This window comes from Megalops cyprinoides, chromosome 17, assembly GCF_013368585.1.
Source record: "Megalops cyprinoides isolate fMegCyp1 chromosome 17, fMegCyp1.pri, whole genome shotgun sequence".
NCBI lineage: Eukaryota > Metazoa > Chordata > Actinopteri > Elopiformes > Megalopidae > Megalops > Megalops cyprinoides.
In genome coordinates this window covers 29,904,451-29,924,643 of record NC_050599.1, presented here as the reverse complement: position 1 = coordinate 29,924,643, position 20,193 = coordinate 29,904,451, and the positions used below count along the sequence as shown (strand labels likewise).

The window sequence follows — 20,193 nt, the reverse complement described above, 5'->3', positions numbered from 1 at the left end:
CCCTCACCGAGGATCCACTCTGCTCCACTCTCATTGGCTGTCATCCAACACTGTCCAATAAACATGGCCAGTTCATCGGAAAAAGAATTTCCAATCACAGCGTCAGCATTACTCGAGTTACCATCAAGATATTGACCAGGCTCTGAGCTATATAACAAGCCTAAATGACACACTTCACACATCAAGAGTCACTGACTGGGTGAATCCCATCAGAAGTCATCTTTACACTTGTGCTTTTTAGGGTGTTTGGAATAGTGGTTTGTTAATATATGTAAGTGGTAATGAGCAGAGCTAGTAACTGCTTGCTTGTTTGATTCCCCACTGGGCCACTGCTGTTGTACCTTTGGGCAAGGTACTTAGCCCACAATTACCTCAGCTAATACCCAGCTGTATAAATGGACAAAATTGTAACCTGGATATAAACATCTTAAATAACAATAATGTAATATGTTTGAGACTGCAATTCAAAATTACTCATAACAAAAGTCCATGTGAAAAGAAATGTACCTCTGCATTACACATAACCTTGCACGGTGCTGTAGGACATGGCCATGATGGATTTCTGTCTGTGTAAAGATTAGTTTACACAGGGTTTTACCATCATGAGAAATCTAGGGTGTTGTGGTACCTGCTGGTTTCCATACCAGGCCGCCGCATTCTGAGTGGACTGGGGTGTGCACAGGTGTGAATGTCAACATGCTTCTCACACACCTTCATGCTGTGACCACTTCAGTACCGCACCACTTTCCAGCTGCAGAGTCTGCAGATACCAGAACAACTCTTACCTGACTCCTCCTGTTTTTGGGTGGGTGGGTGCACCATGCGGGCACGTTTCACATGACCTGCTGCTGGCTCAACCCAACTTCAGCTCCATGGCTCCATGGAAATGGACATGCCACCTTAATGTCTTGCAGTGGACACTATTGCCCCTTTCCCACAGACATTCTGTTGCTCCCTTATAGTTTTTGAAGGGGTGACAGAACCTCTGTGTGCATTACCCATAGGTCTGTAGCCTACAAAAACAGCTCTAGATTTGAAACTATTAGCATGATTCCTACAGAACACATAATCCTATATTAGTCCATTAAACAGTGACTGACTATGGTATGCACAGAAATAACAAGCAATTAAATCCTCCTATCAGTGGCCTACATTGAAATGATTACAAACCAGTAATCTCTAATGAAACAAACGAGCCATGGAATCCTCCCACCACACTAACTTTAGATCCATCCGTTAGCTGTTCCAATAAAGACGTGCTCTTTTTGAGTTTTCTGGGGTCCCCCTGGATAGCACACCCACTGGATCGCACACGCTGTCAGGTAACAGCCAGTCAGAGGCGGTGCTGAGGACTGACCTGCTCTGCTCAAAGCCTTCCAGCCAGGTGCCTGGCTCCTGTCTGCACTGCAGTGTGTCTGCTCACAGTCACAGGGGAGAAACACCCAAGTTTCCTAATTTGATGAGGGAGGGTTACGCGACTGCCATGAGCCAGAGCCAGGGAGGTGACACTCGTGACAGGGACGTTCCACCTTTGCTGGATGGTGACAGATGGCCAGGGAGCCCTCCACACTCGCCCCTTCTGTATGCTTTTTGCTCTAATTTGGTATGCTGGCGCTTTCTCTCTCCTGAAAGCCACCTGGTGCACTTTATGAGGGAATTAGGATGCCTTCAGGGAGTGATTAGAGCAACACGCCATGGGCCTGATTAGCAATTAGCACATCTATTAGCTGCATGGTCCTTGGTGGAAGGTAGAGATGGAGGCTGAGGTAGACATAGAATGCCTTCTTCCCCATCACTGATCACAGTGTTATTCTTCATTTTTCACTCTTTCACTAGCTCTGTGCAGTGAGAGATCATTCCCATTGAACAGCAAATTGAGCAGATAAACGACCCTTGGCAAAAGAGAGGTGATCTGGTCTTGCTCTCCCAGGCAGTCGCTGTCAGGGGTGCGCCGCGGATAATGACACAGCGAGGGGTGGTGCAATCCTTCACAAGATCCATAGGAACATTGATGCATAGACTAAAACTGACTGAAACCAGCTGTTAAACAGCTGAGCTGTGAGAGGGGGTGATCATGCCCATGCGAGGGAAAACACTAAACAGCATCTGCTGGAGTCAACAACCACCAGAAAAGCATACACAGACAAACACACACACCATCTGGGACTTCTGGGGGGTCCGTTCTGGGTCCCTACCATGTCGCTCACCTGTAGCAGGTGTTGTCAGAGCAGGGGTTGTTCACGCGCACCACAACGAAGACATGCTGGAAGTGGGAGCGAATGTTCTTGGGGGTGAAGGGCTGGGCGCCGGGCTCCTGGAACACAATGGTGACGATGTCGTTCCCAATGTGTCGCTTCCGCAGCAGCTGTGCAGGACCACGAAACATGTTTACATACTCTCACAGGAAGGTATTCTCTGTTTGAATACTCTCACAGAAAGGTACTGTGTCAGGCTGCTGTTTAGATATTCTCACAGGGAGTTATTCTATGTTTATATACTCTCACAGGGAGGTACTGTGTCAGGCTGCTGTTTACATAGTCTCACAGGTAGTTATTCTGTGTTTATATACTCTCACGGGGGAGGTACTGTGTCAGGCCTGTCTACATACTGTCACAGGGAGGTACTGCGTCAAGCCGCTGTTCACATACTCTCACAGGGAGGTATTCTTTGTTGTCATACTCTCATGGGGAGGTACTGTCTCAGGTTTCTGTTTACATACTGTCACTGAGCACCTTGCCAGGGGTATCTAACTATCGAACAGGGAAAATCAGCTTCAACTTCATTCTGCTTCACACAGGACAAATCTTGAAGGTTTGACTAGGTTAACTGAAAACCTTGAAAGTACTCAAAAAGGTGATTTCAGCTGTGCTGGTCTTCATATGGATGTTAAAGAGTGGCAGTGGCCGTGGCTGAGTAACAGAGAATGTTTTGAGCATCACCTAAAGAGTGACAGGGGATGGGGCTGATGGATTACCTGCTGCTTGTTGTTGGGAGTGTAGGGGAGCATCGTGGACACATGGAACATGATCTCGTAGTCCTTATATGTGGTGTACAGAGAGTGAGTGCCCGTAGAATCCGCTGCAAGATAAAGTCAGGTCTGAATAAAGGAATAGAGCCATGCAACCTCACCTTGCCAGCATCAACCCACACTTAGAGAGCCCACACTGGAAAACATTTAGGCAAATAAATGACCGACATTTTATTAGCATGGACAATTGGGGAAAACATGTCAGTAATCTGTCACTTAAACACAAGCATGCAGATAATTAGCTTGTTAGCGATACATTTGGGAGAACACAGCAACAACAATGACATAGCAAAGTTGCATTTCCCAGACAGTGCCGCTGCAATTTAATAAAGCTGATTTCTGCTTGTGGTTTTTGAAAATGCTGGTTTATGAGACTACAATTCCAGTACAGACTGACATTTCAATAGCATCAACAATGTTGGGGGGGTAGGGGGGGACCAAAACATTGGAGACTATCCTTCATGTCTAGCCAGCAACTACACGAGACATGACATGGCTAGTCAGGCTATCAATAGAAATTAAGCACAATTACTCTTCATCTCTGATTAAAAACATTGAAAATATCGGCTATTATGAGGCAAACCGAGAGTCTCAAGCCTCAGAACACAACTGACCAATGAAACACACAGAAAAAACACGTCACGTTACGTCACTTCCACCTCCACTGATTGCCACCTCCACTGGTAGGACATGTCCAACCAGTGGAGCCTGCAGCCAGACTCTATAATGGGGGGTTGGACCAGCAAGGAAATATTGGCAAGTTTAATTAAGTGTGTGATCCGGGTCAGGGCAGATTTCCTGCTCTCATTACAGCCATACAGAGATTTAAGAGAGCGAGAGCGACAGATGCAGCGGGGGGACAGGATGCTCAAGTGGGGAGGGAGGGAGAGATGGGGAACAAGACAGAGGATGAGGAGATAGGAAGGCATAAACAGAGAGGTAGGGATGATGGGCAGAGATGGGGGAGGGGGGAGAGAGAGAGAGACAGACAGACAGACACAGAGAGAGAGAGGTGGGGTGATGGACAGAGACAGGCAGAGTTTCTGGTCTATTACTATCATCAGTTTTAGAAATTTAAGTATACCTCTGTTATTCTTCTTTATTGTTACTGAATTATTGTTACTGGTTACTTTTTTGGATACTGCTTCGTCATGCCAAAAAAGCACACTGAATTGAAGTGAGAGACGGAGAGAGACTGAAAGAGAAAGAGAGTGTGTGGGTGTGTGTGTGTGTGTGAGAGAGAGAGAGAAAGAGATAGGTGTGATAGGCAGAGAAGATGAGAGATACAATTCTAATTTACCCCAGGTGACGCTGCCCTCGATCACACCCAAAATTATACTTACCTAGGTCTGACAATTAATACCTCAGGGAGCTTTGGCATGGCAGTCAACATACTGAAAGAAAAAGCTCGTAGAGCGCTATTTGCAACTACACAAAACTCAATAAAATACACATGCCAATTAGGCTTTGGTCAAAATTCTGTTATCTGTTATTCTGTTATTAAAGTGTTATCCAACCAACTGCATAATATAGGAGTGAGATCTGGGCCCATCGGACACCCATGCAACAGAAACCCTACATGCAGAATTCCACAGAAAAATTGGTAAGTACAATGACAAAGTACTGCAAACTCCCATACTCCAAACAGGGCAGAATTAGGAATGTTTCCATTGACATTTAACATCCAAAACAGCATCCAACATTTAATATCCAACACCCAGGAGTTGAACCTTGAAAGGAATCCTCTCAGTCAACTGGATTTAGAGCTCACTAACCTTGCAATGCCTGTTAACATACACCAAGCATGTACATCATGAGGCAGACTGGTAGCACTTCTATAGTCAAAAAGCTTTGAAATGAGCCAACAAGGTTCCAGCTCTAAAGTGGAAAATGAGTATAATGAGCCAGTCTGGCTTCAGCTGTACAGTGAGAAAGAAGTATAATGAGCCAGCCTGGTTTCAGCTCTACAGTGAGAAAAAAGTATGATGAGCCAGCCTAGTTCCAGCTCTACAGAGGAAGGGAGCGTAATAAGCTAGCCGGGTTTCAGTTCTACAGTGGGAAAGGGGTATAAATGGCCAGGCTGGGTCCGGTTCTACAGTGCTGAGAGGAGGACGTACTCTTAGTATCCAGCTGGGCGCGGTACTTGGTGAAGCCCTTGAGGCGAACACGCTCCCCTAGCAGTTGCAGGAACTCCTCCAGGGCGGGGCCGGCTGCCTCGTTGTTGTACATCTCCTCCTCACTGCTCTGGCCTGTCTGGCAGTACATCACGCCCACCTTCAGCTGGAAGCTAAGCTGCAGAAGGAGAGGTGCACTTCATCAAGCCCTGCCACGGCAGCCACAACCTCCACACTGCAAACAGCATGTTAAGTGAGAACGAACCAACCAACAGCACAGAACACAGCACTATATAATGCAGCAGTGTGGTGTAGTGGCAAGGAGCAGCAGTGTGGTGTGGTAAGGATGGTGAGGGATTTCCTGTGTCTGTTAAACTGTGGGATGAACACATGGCCAGTTTCAGAGAACTGCCAGTACTCTGGGGAACCCCCTATGCTTGCAGTTAGGGTAGTTAATTTTCTTTAACAACACCTATAAATCAAGGCTTCAAGCACCTCCTACAACACAGTGTCCCCTTCCCCACACCACTCAGGGCTTTGTCTGCTGGGTGCTGTTTTTTTTTTTTTTTTGAGGAGGTTCTCCCTTTCAAGGGCGTCAGCAGGAGAGGCACATAACATTGTGGAGGCGGTGCACATGAGAGCGTGAGAGCGCGAGATCAGGGCAACTCAGGGACCCACCCCTTGCTCATCCAGCTTCATCAGCTGCTCGGTAACCTTGGGTGTGTTGAGGGCGAGCCGCAGGCAGTGGGCATTGAGCTCGGGCACCAGGTACTCCAAAACCTCCTTGAGGGGCAGCCCGCGTGGCGTCCCATGTTTGGAGGTGGAAGGGACCACGTCCTCCAGGATGGACCCCCGTAGAGTGGTCAGCTGCAGCGGGGACGGGGGGAACAGCAGGAGGACAGTTAGTGCATTTGCTCACAGACAATGGCTGGTCTTAAATAATAAAACCTTCAGAACACCATCTCCTCTTCAGGTTGCTCTTTTGGATATACTAAGAACCAGTGATTTACATGAATGAGCAGAGCAGAGAAGAGCACTTTCATAGCCTCTCTCTCCCCAGTTAAAGCGGGTATGAGAATATAACCACCACTGAAAGCCTCCACTCTACCTCAGACTGGAGAGATTAGGTGGATGTTTACACAACCATCAAAACTGGGGCGAGTGTGCCATCCTTCACTTAGGTGTTATGCAGGCAGAGAACCTTGCATAAGAAAAGAAGTCAAGGGAGGGGGGATCTATTTTAACTTAAAAGTAACAACACTGCGCTCTCTGTGTACTGAACTAAGCTTGAACTCAATCACTCTGTATCGTAAGCTGCTGTAGCAGAGAGCAACCAGCCGAGAAACTCTCGCTCTCTCTCTTTCCCGCTATAATAAAGCCGTTTTCACATATGAACTCCGGACAAAGTGCGGAGAATCAGGTCCGCAACTTGGGCGGAATTGCCCTTTCACACATGTAGCACGCAACAGGAGATTGTCCGTCACAGACGCGTTCTCACCTACAGGAAATACTCCGCTTTGGTTTAGGTGAGGGACAAAAAGTACGCTGCAGAAATCGCAGTGGCTGTATTCGAAACCTCCTACTGCATACTGTGTACTGCGTGCTAGGCTATAGTAGGCTATATACTGTATAATGCATGCTATTTTTCAGTGTAGTACCTAGCATGCGACCATTAATAATTACATTTGTAGTATGTTACATTGTCGCTTGAAATCATTGCGAGTTTAGAAACATCCAGATTTCCTCGTGGTATTTTCCAGTTAGACGCCACTTGCATTCTCACGAGTGAAAAGTATTGACGAGATCACCTAAAGTATTCGTGAGTATTTTCAGTATTTTTTTTTTCTTTTCAATGTCTTACCTTTTGGTGGTACGGGTACATAATATGGCATGGAGGAGGAGAAGGCGAACATAGCTATTGTACTTTTGGGTAGCCTATAAAAAAATCACACATAGCCATCCAAATGGTGCTACTGGTACACATAATTTATTATTAATTATACATTTATTATAACAATAAGGTAAGTTTTTGTTGTTTGCTATGTAATGTTAGGTCACCAGTTCACCTATCTCACTATACCTATCACTATTACTTAGCTACAGCTTAGCTAGCTACTAACCAGATAATAAACTACTAACCAATGTTATTAATCATTGTAAGAGTCAAGTTTTGGCAGCATAGCTATAGCTAACTATCTCTTTAATGATCATTGGACTCAAAATAGCATGTATTTGGACATCCGGAATGTCAACGAAACAGTGGAAAGCTATGTACAGGCATGCGGAAAAGAGTATGAGGCAGATGTTTGTATTCTTCCGGTTTCGCGCCAGTCGCATGACAGAAACATCACCAACACGCCCACTCGCTCGCGGTGGATTCTCCGGAACGTTACCTGCTCTGTTCACACATGGGCTCACTCTGACATGAGACGGACTTTGTACTAGGGAGCTGGCAGAAAGAAGTCCGTCACATGTCTGATTCGGACATTTGCGTTCTCACATACAGCTCCTCCGGCTAAGGGCCGGATAGGTTCCGGCGTCCAGTGCATGTGTGAAAGGGGTTTACAGAAGTACATGACTCTCTCTCTGCTCTCCTTTGTCTCTGCCTCCCTCTCTCTCCCTCCCTCTGTAATAAGAGTATAGAAGGATCTCAAGGATTCACAGAGCACCATGCTGCCCACATATGCATCTCCGCCTACTTGTACTAGTATTACTTGCTGCTTAGTTACTTGCAGTATCACTATTTGTTCTGGATATTGTGATCTAGAGACATTGAGATATATGGTAGTGTATGTACTTGACTTACCATAGTTTCTAGGTTGTCTAGTTTAAGGTTAGCACAAATTAACTTGTGGTAATACTTGAATGTTGTCCTCACACTCACTGGTCTGGGAGTGTTAGCCTGGTCTGACACTGTTGCCCATTTATCTTGAATGAATAAACTTCTGTTCTCTTGTGCTGGAAGTCACACTGGATAAGAGTGCTAAATGAATAGAATGTAATATAAATGCAGCCTAAATCGTCCTCTTCACCCAGAGTAAACCAGAAGTGGAATCTGCCAGTCTACAGTTCACGGTTCTATGGCAGCTCCAGCGCACAGCACTGTGCGAATCAAGAGAGCTCTCTCAAAGTGGGGTGGACATAAGGTTGGGGCTGCATGCATTTGCAGGAAACGAGCACGTCTTACAGCAAGACACATGCATGCAGAGTGTGGGAGGATTCTGCCATTAGAACTGGCGGGTGCACTTCAGAACCCGTTGCATATCATGGCAGTGAATGTCAAAGACAGGCAATGCCCTCGGCTCTCTCCGGAAAGGGAGCACAGTGGCAGCCAATCAGCAGGGGCTGGAAAGGGAGTGAGTGCAGCTTTGAGGGCGGGGCTGGGTGAGTGGCAGTGAAGCATGCCCAGGGGTAGCGGGGGGGCTCACCTCGCTGGTGCGGAAGATGACTCGGTAGTTGTACTGGGGACCGTGCTCTTTGTGGTCCTCCAGCTTTTCCCGCCGCAAGCTAACTGCCACTGGGCCCAGAGTCTCATCCACCCCAAGGTAGTTCCAGTGCTCTGAGAGACAAAGGGAAGCAGGGAGAGAGAGAGAGGGAGAGAGAGATGTATGTGTGTTTATGTATATGTGTGTGCACATTTTTTCTATAAACTTTAGTTTTGTTTGCATATTTATGTTAAAATTGCTTTGGCAGTACCGTACATCTGTGTTGTCATTCCAATAAAGCTTGTTTGAATTTGAGAGCCAGAAAGACAGGGAGGGAGGCAGAGAAAGAAAGAGATAGAGAGCAGGAAGAGCAGAAACAGACAGATAGAGGGGTAGAAACAAAGAGGCCAAGAGAGAAAGAGCCGGAGAGATAGAAAGCAAAAGAGGGAGGTACGGAGGGAGAGAGAGAGAAAGAGACAGAGGCTGGAGGGAGAGGTAGAGATGTGGGGGGCTGAGCGAATTAGACAAACCAGAAAAGAGGAGTCCTTCAGGTGGATTCTGGGGGAACTTGAGTGAGTGGCTAATGAGACAGTGGTGTGTGTGCAAGAGAAGGAAAGTGTGTTTGTCTTTGGTTGTGTGAGAGAGAGTGTGTTTGTGTTTGTGCATGTGTTTGCTGGTTATGTGTATGTCACATGGGTCTAATTTTGGCAGTGACTTCAATCCAGCATGATACCTCACAAAGCTCTCTCAATCTCTGTCTTGTCAAGGGGAGGATGCCAAAATGCATGGCCATGCCCCCTAACATCATCCATCAGAGTGAGCGAGGAGAAGAGGGGTCAGCAGGAGGCCAGGAATGAGAATGCAGTGCTCAAAGACCCCCTGCCAAACTTCACCTGACCGCACTGCCTATCATCTTATCAGTACTATTGAGCTGAGTATGGGCACACTTTGCATACATAGGGTAGAATGCAGCAAGTCATGTGACTGCATCAAAAGGACAGTAGGAAGTCAAACACAAGAATATTTTTTGTTCATAAATAAAACTTAAAAAGTAAAAGGACTCCAAGACAATGAGGTAAGGCCTGTCATAAAATATACAAAGCTTCTATATGACCGAGGGCTCCAGAAGTCTCTCTTAGACATGGCATTCACTCAGTCCTGCCAAGACAGGAAGTGCTCACCTCTCAGGTAGAAATACTTCCTGTAGTAGCAGGAGCCCAGGTCCACATGCTCCAGGATGTAGTGCTTCCCGCGCTCGCTGTGTAGGCCCTGGCTGTCCTTGGATGCCTCCAGCAGGGCCACGCCGGCGTTGGTGCAGTGCACAGCAGCGCCAGGGGCGTTGGGGACATCAGCCGCACTGTCCTCGCCCTCACCAGCTGCCCCGCTGCCGATGCTGCCCAGCTTGGTGGGGCTGATATTGCGCTCGCCCTCGCCGCCGATCTCATTGCGGAAGCAGGGGCAGCTCAGCACCAGCTCGTTGCTCTTGTCATCGCCGGGGTCAAGGGTGGGGCTGTCCTTGGCACTCAGCTCTTCCTGGCTGCCGCAGGGAGAGCTACATGCACCGCCCTGTGAGGAAAGCGAGGGCGAGGCGGAGGAAGCAGCAGAGGCAGCTGAGGCGCCTGTGGTGGTGTTCTTGCGCTTGCCAGCCGCCTGCCGGCTGTGCACCACTGCATTCAGGTCGAACAGGATGCTTTGCACATCAAAGTGGGCGAAGCCCTTCTGGCAGGCCCAGGGCTTTGGGGGTGGCCCTCCATCCTCGGAGCGGCCATCCTCAGCATCTGACCCTGCCCGTGAATCTCCTCCCTCTGCCCGCTGCACGCTGCGCAATTTCCGAAAGATGAACTCGCCCCCCGTCTCTGACTTGGAGCGCCGCTTGGGGGGCTTCTCGCGCTCTTTCAAGCGGGCCGAGGGGCTCCCCCGTGGCGCCCCTGCTGCCCCGTCTGGCAGGTCCAGTGCCGTCTGCTTGTGTGCGACGCTCAGCATCTCACCTAGCCTGTCTGGTGCAGGGCTGCGCTGGTCAGGCGAGCCACCGCGGTAGCCCTTCAGCATGTCAAAGAAGCTCTCGCCCGATGCACCGTGCTTGTCGATGGATGAGGTGCTGCCGTACTCACGGTGCACGGGTGACCAGCCTGAGAAGGACCAGTGCTCCCCACCATCGCTGTCCAGCTCACTGATGGTGATGTCGCTGTTGCTGCGCTGCCTAATGCGCCGCATGCCCTTGCGCGGTGAGCCCAGGTAGCCATCAGGTGACAGGAAGCGGTTGTCCTTGCCACGGCTGGCGGCCTGCATCTTGCTCTTGAGCGTGTTCTGGATGTTGCGCAGCATGGACGAGTCTTGCGGACTGATCAGGTGGCCCAGCTTGGACGACAGGTTACTTTGTGCACCACCCACTGTGCTGGGCGAGTCTGTCTCCACAGTGATGTGCCAGACACCACCCCCACCACCGTCCTTGCGTGGGGGCCAGTCAGCTACACGGGCACGTACGCCCATTTTGGGCACGCCGGGCGTGCCACCGGACAGGTGGGCGCTCTCACTGCGGGGAGGCGGTGCACCACCATTGGGCAGGCGCAGGCGGCGTGTGTAGAATTCGTCGGTGGCAGGCACTGAGCCGCCGACGGACCGCTCGGTCTGCGAGCGCTTCAGGCTGGTCATGGCCCTGGGTTGCCGCAGCGCTCAGTGGGAGACCGTGCCTGCTGCCGCTCGGGCTCAGCGCTGCGCCCAGGGGACATGGGCTGCCCCTCAGCCTCCACGGCAACAGCAAGGGGGACAAGGGGTCAGGAAGGTGCTGGCTGCTGTCCTCCTGAGGGCCTCAAGGCAGATGGGCTCACCTCTCACAGCACAGGAACCTGAGGTCAGTCCTCCATACCATGCACTGCAATAAGAACAAAGTGGAGATGGGTGACAGAGAGCCTAAACAGTACCAGAGCTCATCCCAAACTCACCGGAACAGTAAACTCACTGGGAGAGGGTGGTGAAATGGCTTATCAGTGCATAGAGGATCCTAGATAATTAAATCTGTCTGCCATAATATGCCGTATAATGAAACATGAAATTCAGCTCAGTCGACAGTAAAGCATCACCCTGGTTACCCTTTAACAGCTCCATGCCAGTTACACCCAAGCCTGAAATGCTGGGGCTCTGAGGAGGCGCGTGTTAAGATGCTATGCTGTGTGTGTGTGTGTGTGTGTGTGTGTGTTGGGGGGGAGGCGGGATGAGAAGCCTCCACGGGGATGGGGGGGACTGAAAGAGAAGTGGCTCACTCAGACAGAGGGGACATCTGTTCCCTCACAATCAGAGTGGCTCACCGTTTTGGGTTGCCGCTACTGACACCCCCACACGCCCTGAGTTCTCGAGGAACCCAAGCCTGCCACATGGCACTGCCGGGCAGCCAGCCCGGCACACAGATTGGCACCTCCTGGCTGGGAAGCACATCTAATTGGTGCCGTTTAGCATGCTTGTTGCTGCTGTGGTTTGTGGCCAGATCTCATTTCTATGCTAGGATGAGTCCGGAACTGTGTCTGCCTGAGGGCACAGGGTCTCTGTGCTAGCCTTCTTCTTTTCTGTTTCTGACATTTCTGCTATTACATTTGCATTTATTCATTTGGCAGACACTTTATCCAAAGCAACTTACAAGTGAGGCAGAGTACAACACAAGTGAAAGCCATACACAAAGTCACAATATTAGAAGTGCTGCATGATAAGTTTCAGTAGTTAGCCAACAAGGTACAACTAGCTGGTAGAGACACAAGCCACAAACCATTTTTTTAAGGAAAACAGTTAAGGACATAAGTGACTGCTTTAGGTGGTAGTGATTCCGGTGATCAGGTAAGTGCGGAAGAACTGTGTCTTCAGATGTTTCGTAAAAATAGCGAGGGATTCGGCAGAAAGGATGAAGTGTTGAAGGTCGTTCCACCATCAGGGAACAACGGCAGTTCTGGATAGTGATTTTGTGCCGCAATGTGATGGCACCACCAGATGCTGTTTTGTAGCAGAGAGTAGTAGGCGGGAGGGAACATATGCTTGTAAAAGAGAGTTCAGGTAAGTAGGTGCAGCTTTGTTGGCTGCTCTGAATGCAATGCGACGGCTACAGGAAGTCAGTGGAGTGAGACAAAGAGAGGTGTAACATGGGTCCTCTTTGGCTGGTTGAAAACCAGATGCGCAGCTGCATTTTGTTTCAATTACAGAGGATTAATTGTGCATGCAGGAAGGCCAGCCAAGAGAGCATTGCAGTAGTCCAGTCTTGAAATGACAAGAAGCTGTGCAGCATAGTCAGATAGGTAGGGCCTGATTTTCCTGATGTTTTACAGTGCAAATCTGCATGATCTGGCTGTTGTTGCAATGTGGTCCGTAAAGTTTAGCTGGTCATCAAACACTACCCTCACGTTCCTTGCAGACTTGGACGGAGTTAGTGTCATTGAGCCAAGCTGTACGGCGATGTCATGCTGAATGGATGGGCTGGCTGGGATGACGAGGAGCTCCGTCTTTGACAGGTTGAGTTTGAAGGTGTCGTTCCTTCATCCAAGCTGAGATGTCCTAAAGGCAGGCAAAGATTCGTACTGAGACTGTGGGGTCATTAGGATGGAATGAGAAGTAGAGCTGGGTGTCATTGGCATAGAAGTGATAGGAGACCATGCACCTAAATGATTGGGCCCAGTAAGGTTGTGTACAGTGAGAAGAGAAGGGGTCAAGCACCGATCCATGAGGTTTTCCAATGTGACTTAGGCCCTGTTCACACCTGGCATTAACATGCATCTTGGGTGATCCGATCACAAGTGGACAGCTCTAAGTACAGGTGTGAATGCACCCAAGACGCATTGAGGACGCACTGAGATCCGATCGCTCAGACCACATTCGGAGGTGGTCTGGGCCGCATATGGCCACATTCTTTTAGCAGTGTGTACACAAATGTGTCCTGGGCCACATTGAAGGACCGAATACTCACAGGGATTAAAGTTCTCCGTCGCTATGACGCGAGAGAGAATGGGTGTCCCCAAGGCTATACAGCCGCCGGGCTCACAATGTCCCGGACAACAATATTTTAATGCTTCAGAAAAGATTAATCCCTGTCAGGTCAGCAAAGATTTGTGTATGTAGATAAAGCTTAGTATCGTGTCTTTTCAATGAAGTTACACCTTGGATTGACTGACAGTGATTAATCTTTTCTGAAGCAAGGCTCTATTCATGGTACTGTCATGCAAAATAAGCTAAAAACACATTATTATACTAATGAAAACACAAAGTTCAAGTATCCCTATGATTCTAAAGAACAGCCTTAAATTAACCCCGTACCCATTTCCAAAATTAAATACACATACATGACATCTTTTTTTTCATTTAAAAATAAAAGCATCACTTTGATGCACTCCCATGGTAATCCGCCGATTAACTTTGCGGCAGTTCTAGTGTTAAATAGGCTGTTGGTGTCAGGGACACTGTGAGCCCAGCGGCTGTATGAAACCATGAGATATTAGAACGTAGGCTATTTGAAAGGTAAACAGACAGTTAATGAATACCATTTTTTAGTATTTATTTTTAGTAGTAGTAAACAACAGCGAATATTCGAAGCTTCGGCAGGGGGGTGGGTGCTGAGCATGACTTGGGAAGGACTCCATTTCTCCATCTCTGAGATGGACGGCATAGCACTGCAACACGTGTCTTTCGGTTTAATTAAAGGCATTAATTTTTAAGGATTCTGTTATTCTACAGTATTGTTATTTGTTAATAAAAAAACATTTTCCAAAAGGTTTGGTGTGTTTTATGCACGTTTGTAATCCCGAGGGGTTTGGTTGATCGAGGAACTATCGATGCACTTTTTGTGACATAAGAACAGCTTGTGACAATTTTTCTTATCATGGATAAACTATAGACCTACATAAATGCTCATAATAATAGGCTCCGAATCCGAGACAACGCCTGACAAAGCGCTGTGAAACAGAAGCACAGAAACAGCATACTAGATTTGAGATTTATATTTATAAGATTTATATTTATTTATAATTTCTTTATTGTTATTTCTCAGTACTTGCATACATTGAAACGAAATTTGTCCTCTGCATTTAACCCATCCTATACACTCATTGCCGTCACTCTTTACGGAGCCGCGGTATTTAAAAATGGTCTCATGCTCCACTGGAAGCAGAGAGAACCATGGCATCGCTGCAGCTATCATCCAGGGTGACAAACTTGGCTAGGGGTTGGTCGAAACCACTACGCCCTCTGTTCGAGTCCCAACGTAGGAACTAGGCACTCGCCGGCTACTCCTTATTTCCCATCACCGTGACATTCACTGCTGTGAGTGAGAGGGATGTCAGGCACCCAAGCTGAGATGGTATATATTTCCACATTTTAACAGTGCAATTAAAAAGTATAAATATAGTACAAAAATGTGCTGACAAAATGTATTTTGCAGTTCGCCTTTATTGATAGCCTAGATTTAGCAAAAAAAAAAAAAAGAATATCCGAATCCCAAAATTGTAAACCGAATACCTACCCAACGAACGAATATCTGAATAGTCGAATATTCGGGTCCAGCTCTACAAGATACCTTGAAGGTTCTACCTGTCAGGCAGAATACAAACCAGCGGAGTGCAATGCTGGTAATGCCCAGATCAGCAAGAGATTTCTCAGAAAACTCCAGACTTATAATATCCTAACCCTACATGATTCATTTACCTTATTTTCAAAGGATCTGCAAGTAACTACCTTCATCTAAAATGACAAAAATAAAGCTGATGAATCTGGTAATCATGTTAGAGTTTTCAAATCAACAGACAATTTTCTTACATGTTCCTTTCATTTGAATTTAATACTAATTTAAGATGAATTCAAGATTACCAACATGACACTTAGAGGGAGGTCAATAACAGTAGTCCATGGTGAGAAGGTGATAATAAGATGAAATTTTGCACACTGACAAATCATAACCATCAACTCAAGTGGTTAAATCCTTTAAAAGTGCTTTCAGTCTGCGCAGGGGCAACAAAACCCCCACTCAGAACTCTTCCTCTCATATCACTCAAAATGCTAATTACATGGGTGGTTACTGCCTAAATACATGACAGCTAACTGTGAGCTAGCAGCAAGTATAGCAAGTATAGAGCACTATATCACATACTGTGCCAGCTAGCAATAGTATATAGAGCACTACATCACATATACTTTGTGCATCACCTTTAAATGATTATTTATCCAAAGTATGTTGCCCTAACTTTTAACTGTGAGCCGGGAGAAAACTACAGATGCAGATAACACAGCCAGCTAGAAATGTCTGCAGAGTTTGCTGTTGAGGAGAATGCCAGAAAAAGACCGTCATTAACTACTAATAGAGGATGACTTTGCTGCAACTCATACTTTTCTGTATCAGTAATTCTGAAGATGACTGTTGTGACTACTTTCAAAACCCAATATAGTAATAACAGCTGCTATCAGTAACAACTACCCTGAGCCGTTTTGTAATTTTGCGATTAGGCAGTGAGTGGCATTTATCTTTCCTCCAGTTTTCAAAGTGGGGAGCAGGTGAAATTTGATCACTATGAAGTTGAAATTGCAGAGTACACTTCACCATGGTGAATCACAGGAGCTGCCTTTGACTCAATATCGATGATAAAGTCTACTAAACCCACCTGACTTTTATTTATTCATTTTTTCCCCCACACAATCATGTCATGGGATCTTGTTGGTATAAATTTGGCCAGACTAAACAGCGCCATCTACTGCCAGCATGCAACTCAGCTGCTGGACAGAGTCAGGGGAGGCTATCAATCCCCCTCCAGATCTGGCCAAACTCTGTAGTGATACCACAGCCTTAGGGCAAAGGGAACCTCTGTGCTCTTGTAATAGCAGACAGAATAACAAGGCTCAGTCGCAAGAAGAGAAAAACAGGAAATGTTTCCAATGTGTTTTGTGGGGCAACAGTATGGCATAGTGGTAAGGAGCAGGTCTTGTAATCGAAGGGATTCTGGTTCAATTCCCTGCTAGGGCACTACTGTTGCACCCTTGGGCAAGATACCCAACTCACACTTACCTCAGTAAATATCTAGCTTTTTAAATTGATAACATGTAAGCTATAAAAATCACTCGATATGAGCATGTGCTAAATAAAATTAATGTAACATAACTAACATAACATTAGCCTTTCAGATTTAGCTAAGGCTCCCTGAGTTCTCCAGAGCTGGAGAATTTTCAAGGTCTGTGAACACGCTGGGTGAGATTGTGTCCTTATTATCACAGACAGAAGTAGGACTGGGACCACTGGAATTCGATCTACCCCAGTCCAATCCACAGATCCACCTCCCTGCTAATCGCTCATATCTGACATGCTCAAATGGAATATTTTTAATACTGCAGGTCTAAAGACTGTAACATTGCACTTCCACTGAGAGAAATATCTGCTCTGTGAATACTAGCCTGCAGAGACACATTTGCCTAGGATTTGTACCATTTTTAATTCAGCAAAGAGTCGCCCACATGCTCATGTTCAGATAACACATGCAGCTCCAAAATGAAAATGTGAACACAAGCAACCGGAGACAACATGAAAGCATAGCTGAATCATCTCATTTAAAGCGTTAAAGTTAATTAATCACAATTATATTGCAAAAGCTACAAAATAAATCCAAAATTGACTAATTCTAACTGACTGCACTTGTACTAGTATTTAAACCTGCAGCTTGTACAGTGGCTTATGACTGTGTCACAGTTTGTGTTCACGATCATGATTGTGTTAGTGTGCCAGGCATGAGGTCTCCTGCCCCCGTGGCATGGGTCAGCTCAGGGCACGCCGAGGAGGGTGGCGATGGATGGTGGGTTTGGTGGCAGTCAGCGCTGGCGGCACCCAGTGACACACCATGGCTACCTGATCCAGCACACTGAGACACAACTCAGCACCTGAACCCACTCAGCCCCTGCACAGTGAGAGGCAGGGAAAAGCCATGAGTCGTACGTGGTGGAGAAACACTGGCAGTCCTGTAACAGGGTTTTACTTCCACCGCTGGAACGCACCACTGCAATCCTGTTTTTCACCTCAGTTTCCCGTAGCTCTGCTTTAAAAAAAACATGATTTAGCAATTAACATTTGTGGAGACTTACTTTCCACAGATGTTTTTGTAATTTTTTTTTTTTTCCCCAATTTTAAAATAATGATTAAAAGACAAGGATTTATGAGTGTTTGATATTATGGACTAAATGTTCTAACACTTAAGAAATCTGTATCCATCCATTTGTATACTTGTTATCCACTATACTTCAAGGCATGGATGTAGACAGTGATGCTTACAGTGCAAAACAGCTAAACAACAGGGGACAGTAATGCTTACAGTACAGAACTTCAATCTTGTTTTTGCATCACCAAACAACCCCCAAAGTCCAGAGCCATGGCACTGGTGTGGAATGTGAGGCTATTAAGCCCAGGGTGGAGGAACAGATAAGGAAACCTACAGAAAAGTGGCCTAAAAACAGGAGCGCCAGAGCGTGCATCAGTGGAGAAGCTACAATACAATATGTGGGATGATGGGATGGTACCTGTCAGCATAGCATGACTCAGTGTTATTGCACCAGGTGCACTTACACATATTTAAAATATGTATTCAAAAGGACAAACCCCAGCTAATCAAATAACCATGAGTAAAAAAAAAAAAAAAGTAAAAATCCTGTAAGATGCATTTAAATCAACATCATCCAAATTAACATTTTGATCGTATCAATGAACTGCATTAGGCTGGGTGTTTTTGCTTTATAAGTGCAGCCTGAATGGTTCAGGTTAGGTTTTAGGTTCATGAATCTGCTCCTAGATCAGTACATACTGCCTCAGGCTGCTACAGCAGCCCTATGAGGGGCTAAATGCAACAGCTAGGGAGGAGCTAGTCACTGATAACAGTTACAGAGAATATAACTACTGATAACAGCTAAAAAGGTGCTAACCACTGATAACAGCAAGAGAGGAACTAACTACAGAGAAAGACATAAAAGGAAGAAAAAAGAGGGGGAGAGGGAAGGAGAGACACAGAAAAGGAAGTGTCCAGGGTTAGGAAAAAACCAGGGGAAGATAGTTATCAAAGGGCAAGCTGAATCAAGCTAAATCAAGCTGAATTTTACAGAACAGATCAGGATTCAGTTCAGTCCTCACCATAGACAAAGAGAGAGAAGCAGGAGCCTGTGATTACTGAAATTTAAAAAAAACTGCTCTAATCTCAGGAGAAGTAAATTCAACCAGGGGGATGAAGAAAGGGAGTGTGCAAAGTCTGCATTTAATCCAAAGCACTGTGAGGAGGAACCAAACTGATAGTCCCACTGCACAAAGGAACCGACTGAAGAGGACAGGAATCCCACACAGGATTGACAAGGGGGAGTCCCAATGAAATGTGCACCATCAAGTAAACCAATCAGAAGACTGATGTGTTGTAAAGCCACCTGTTCTAGGTCAGAAGGTTGGGGCTGGCTTAATATACCAGCCAGTGTTTTCCTCCAGAACAAGCTGCTTCCAGCATCCTTCCAGACTGCTCACTGCCTCACCGTGATGTGAGATGATGGTCCTTTCCTTGCTGGTGAACACAAACACAGACAACCGTACCTTCTGGGTTCCCATGTAACTTTGTGATGAGTAATTCTTCTGTTTAAAATACAGCACAAGGGAAATACTGCTGCTGTTATATCATAGAGCGGTTACTTTTAGGATAACCAGTCCTTCCTGAAGTGCTAGGATATGGAGCCAGATATGTAGTAACATTCTAAAATGAATTTCTCCTGGGACAGCATATTTACATGTATGCTTGCACATGCACATGCACGTCATGCACACACACATGTGCATACACACACACAGACACCAAGCAAGCACACAGGTGCACACAGACACAGACACAAGCACACAAGCACACACACACCAACTGGAGATGCGCGACGAGTGAATCATACCGTCTCCCCAGCATACTGACAACTGCAGTGGGAGGTGTAGGACTGGGCTGCGTCAGAGGCCTGGCAGAGCATTGGGAAAGCGTTGGCAGAGCTTTGGGAGAGCATTAGGAGAGCGGAAGCATGTCGTGTGCAGCCTGTGACTCACCCCAATCATGAGGAGCCGTGTCTCTCCTCAGCCCCCCCTGACAAAATAAGACAGAATGCAGTATTCCTCCCCAAAAATTGAATGGAAAGCAACATTCCGCTCAAAAATCAAACAGAATGCTAACCTCTGTCTACAGCATTGGCACTGTTGACCAAACATTCCCACACTGCACTCTGATGTAATCGACCCTTTTGGTAATATTCTTTCCCTGTGGAGGTGTGAGAGAATGTATGAGTGAAATAGCACTAGGTGCTGCTCCAACTGCCACAGGTGGGGACAAGTTGATCCTTGTCCCCTTGGGCTGAGGCTAAACTGAATGTTAGCTGGAGGCCACTTAGCAGGAGATGACGCTCAGGGTCACCCTCATCCGAAAGTGCAGCAGTGAACCACAAACATAACAACACTGCACAAAGACTGGCTGAGGTAAAGCACTGACCAGAGAAACCACGTAATCCTGCTGCATCATGTTTATCAGGCCAGTGCTAATAACTCAGTGCATGCTTATTTGGGGAATCGTATAAGGGACTGGCACAATGTGTCAGTACAGCTGTGCCACTGAAGTGCTGCAGT

The 20,193-nt window shown here is 46.7% G+C and overlaps 1 protein-coding gene across 5 annotated transcripts in view; it reads right to left on the bottom strand.

The window, feature by feature from the left end:
• Window positions 1-20,193, bottom strand: part of LOC118792089 (signal-induced proliferation-associated 1-like protein 1) — an 83,276-nt gene that overhangs the window by 20,888 nt on the left and 42,195 nt on the right. For 4 of the 5 annotated variants that reach the window (XM_036549795.1, XM_036549798.1, XM_036549799.1 and 1 more), the window contains exons 4-9: window positions 9,749-11,439; window positions 8,571-8,701; window positions 5,821-6,009; window positions 5,146-5,320; window positions 2,975-3,078; window positions 2,208-2,365 (exon numbers count right to left, since the gene is read on the bottom strand). In XM_036549795.1, the coding sequence (XP_036405688.1) occupies window positions 2,208-2,365; window positions 2,975-3,078; window positions 5,146-5,320; window positions 5,821-6,009; window positions 8,571-8,701; window positions 9,749-11,219 (2,228 nt within the window). In that variant the 5' untranslated portion in view covers window positions 11,220-11,439. Of the gene's footprint in view, window positions 1-2,207; window positions 2,366-2,974; window positions 3,079-5,145; window positions 5,321-5,820; window positions 6,010-8,570; window positions 8,702-9,748; window positions 11,440-15,057; window positions 15,080-20,193 lie in introns of those variants that run through there. The other variant, XM_036549796.1, reaches the window with a different exon arrangement.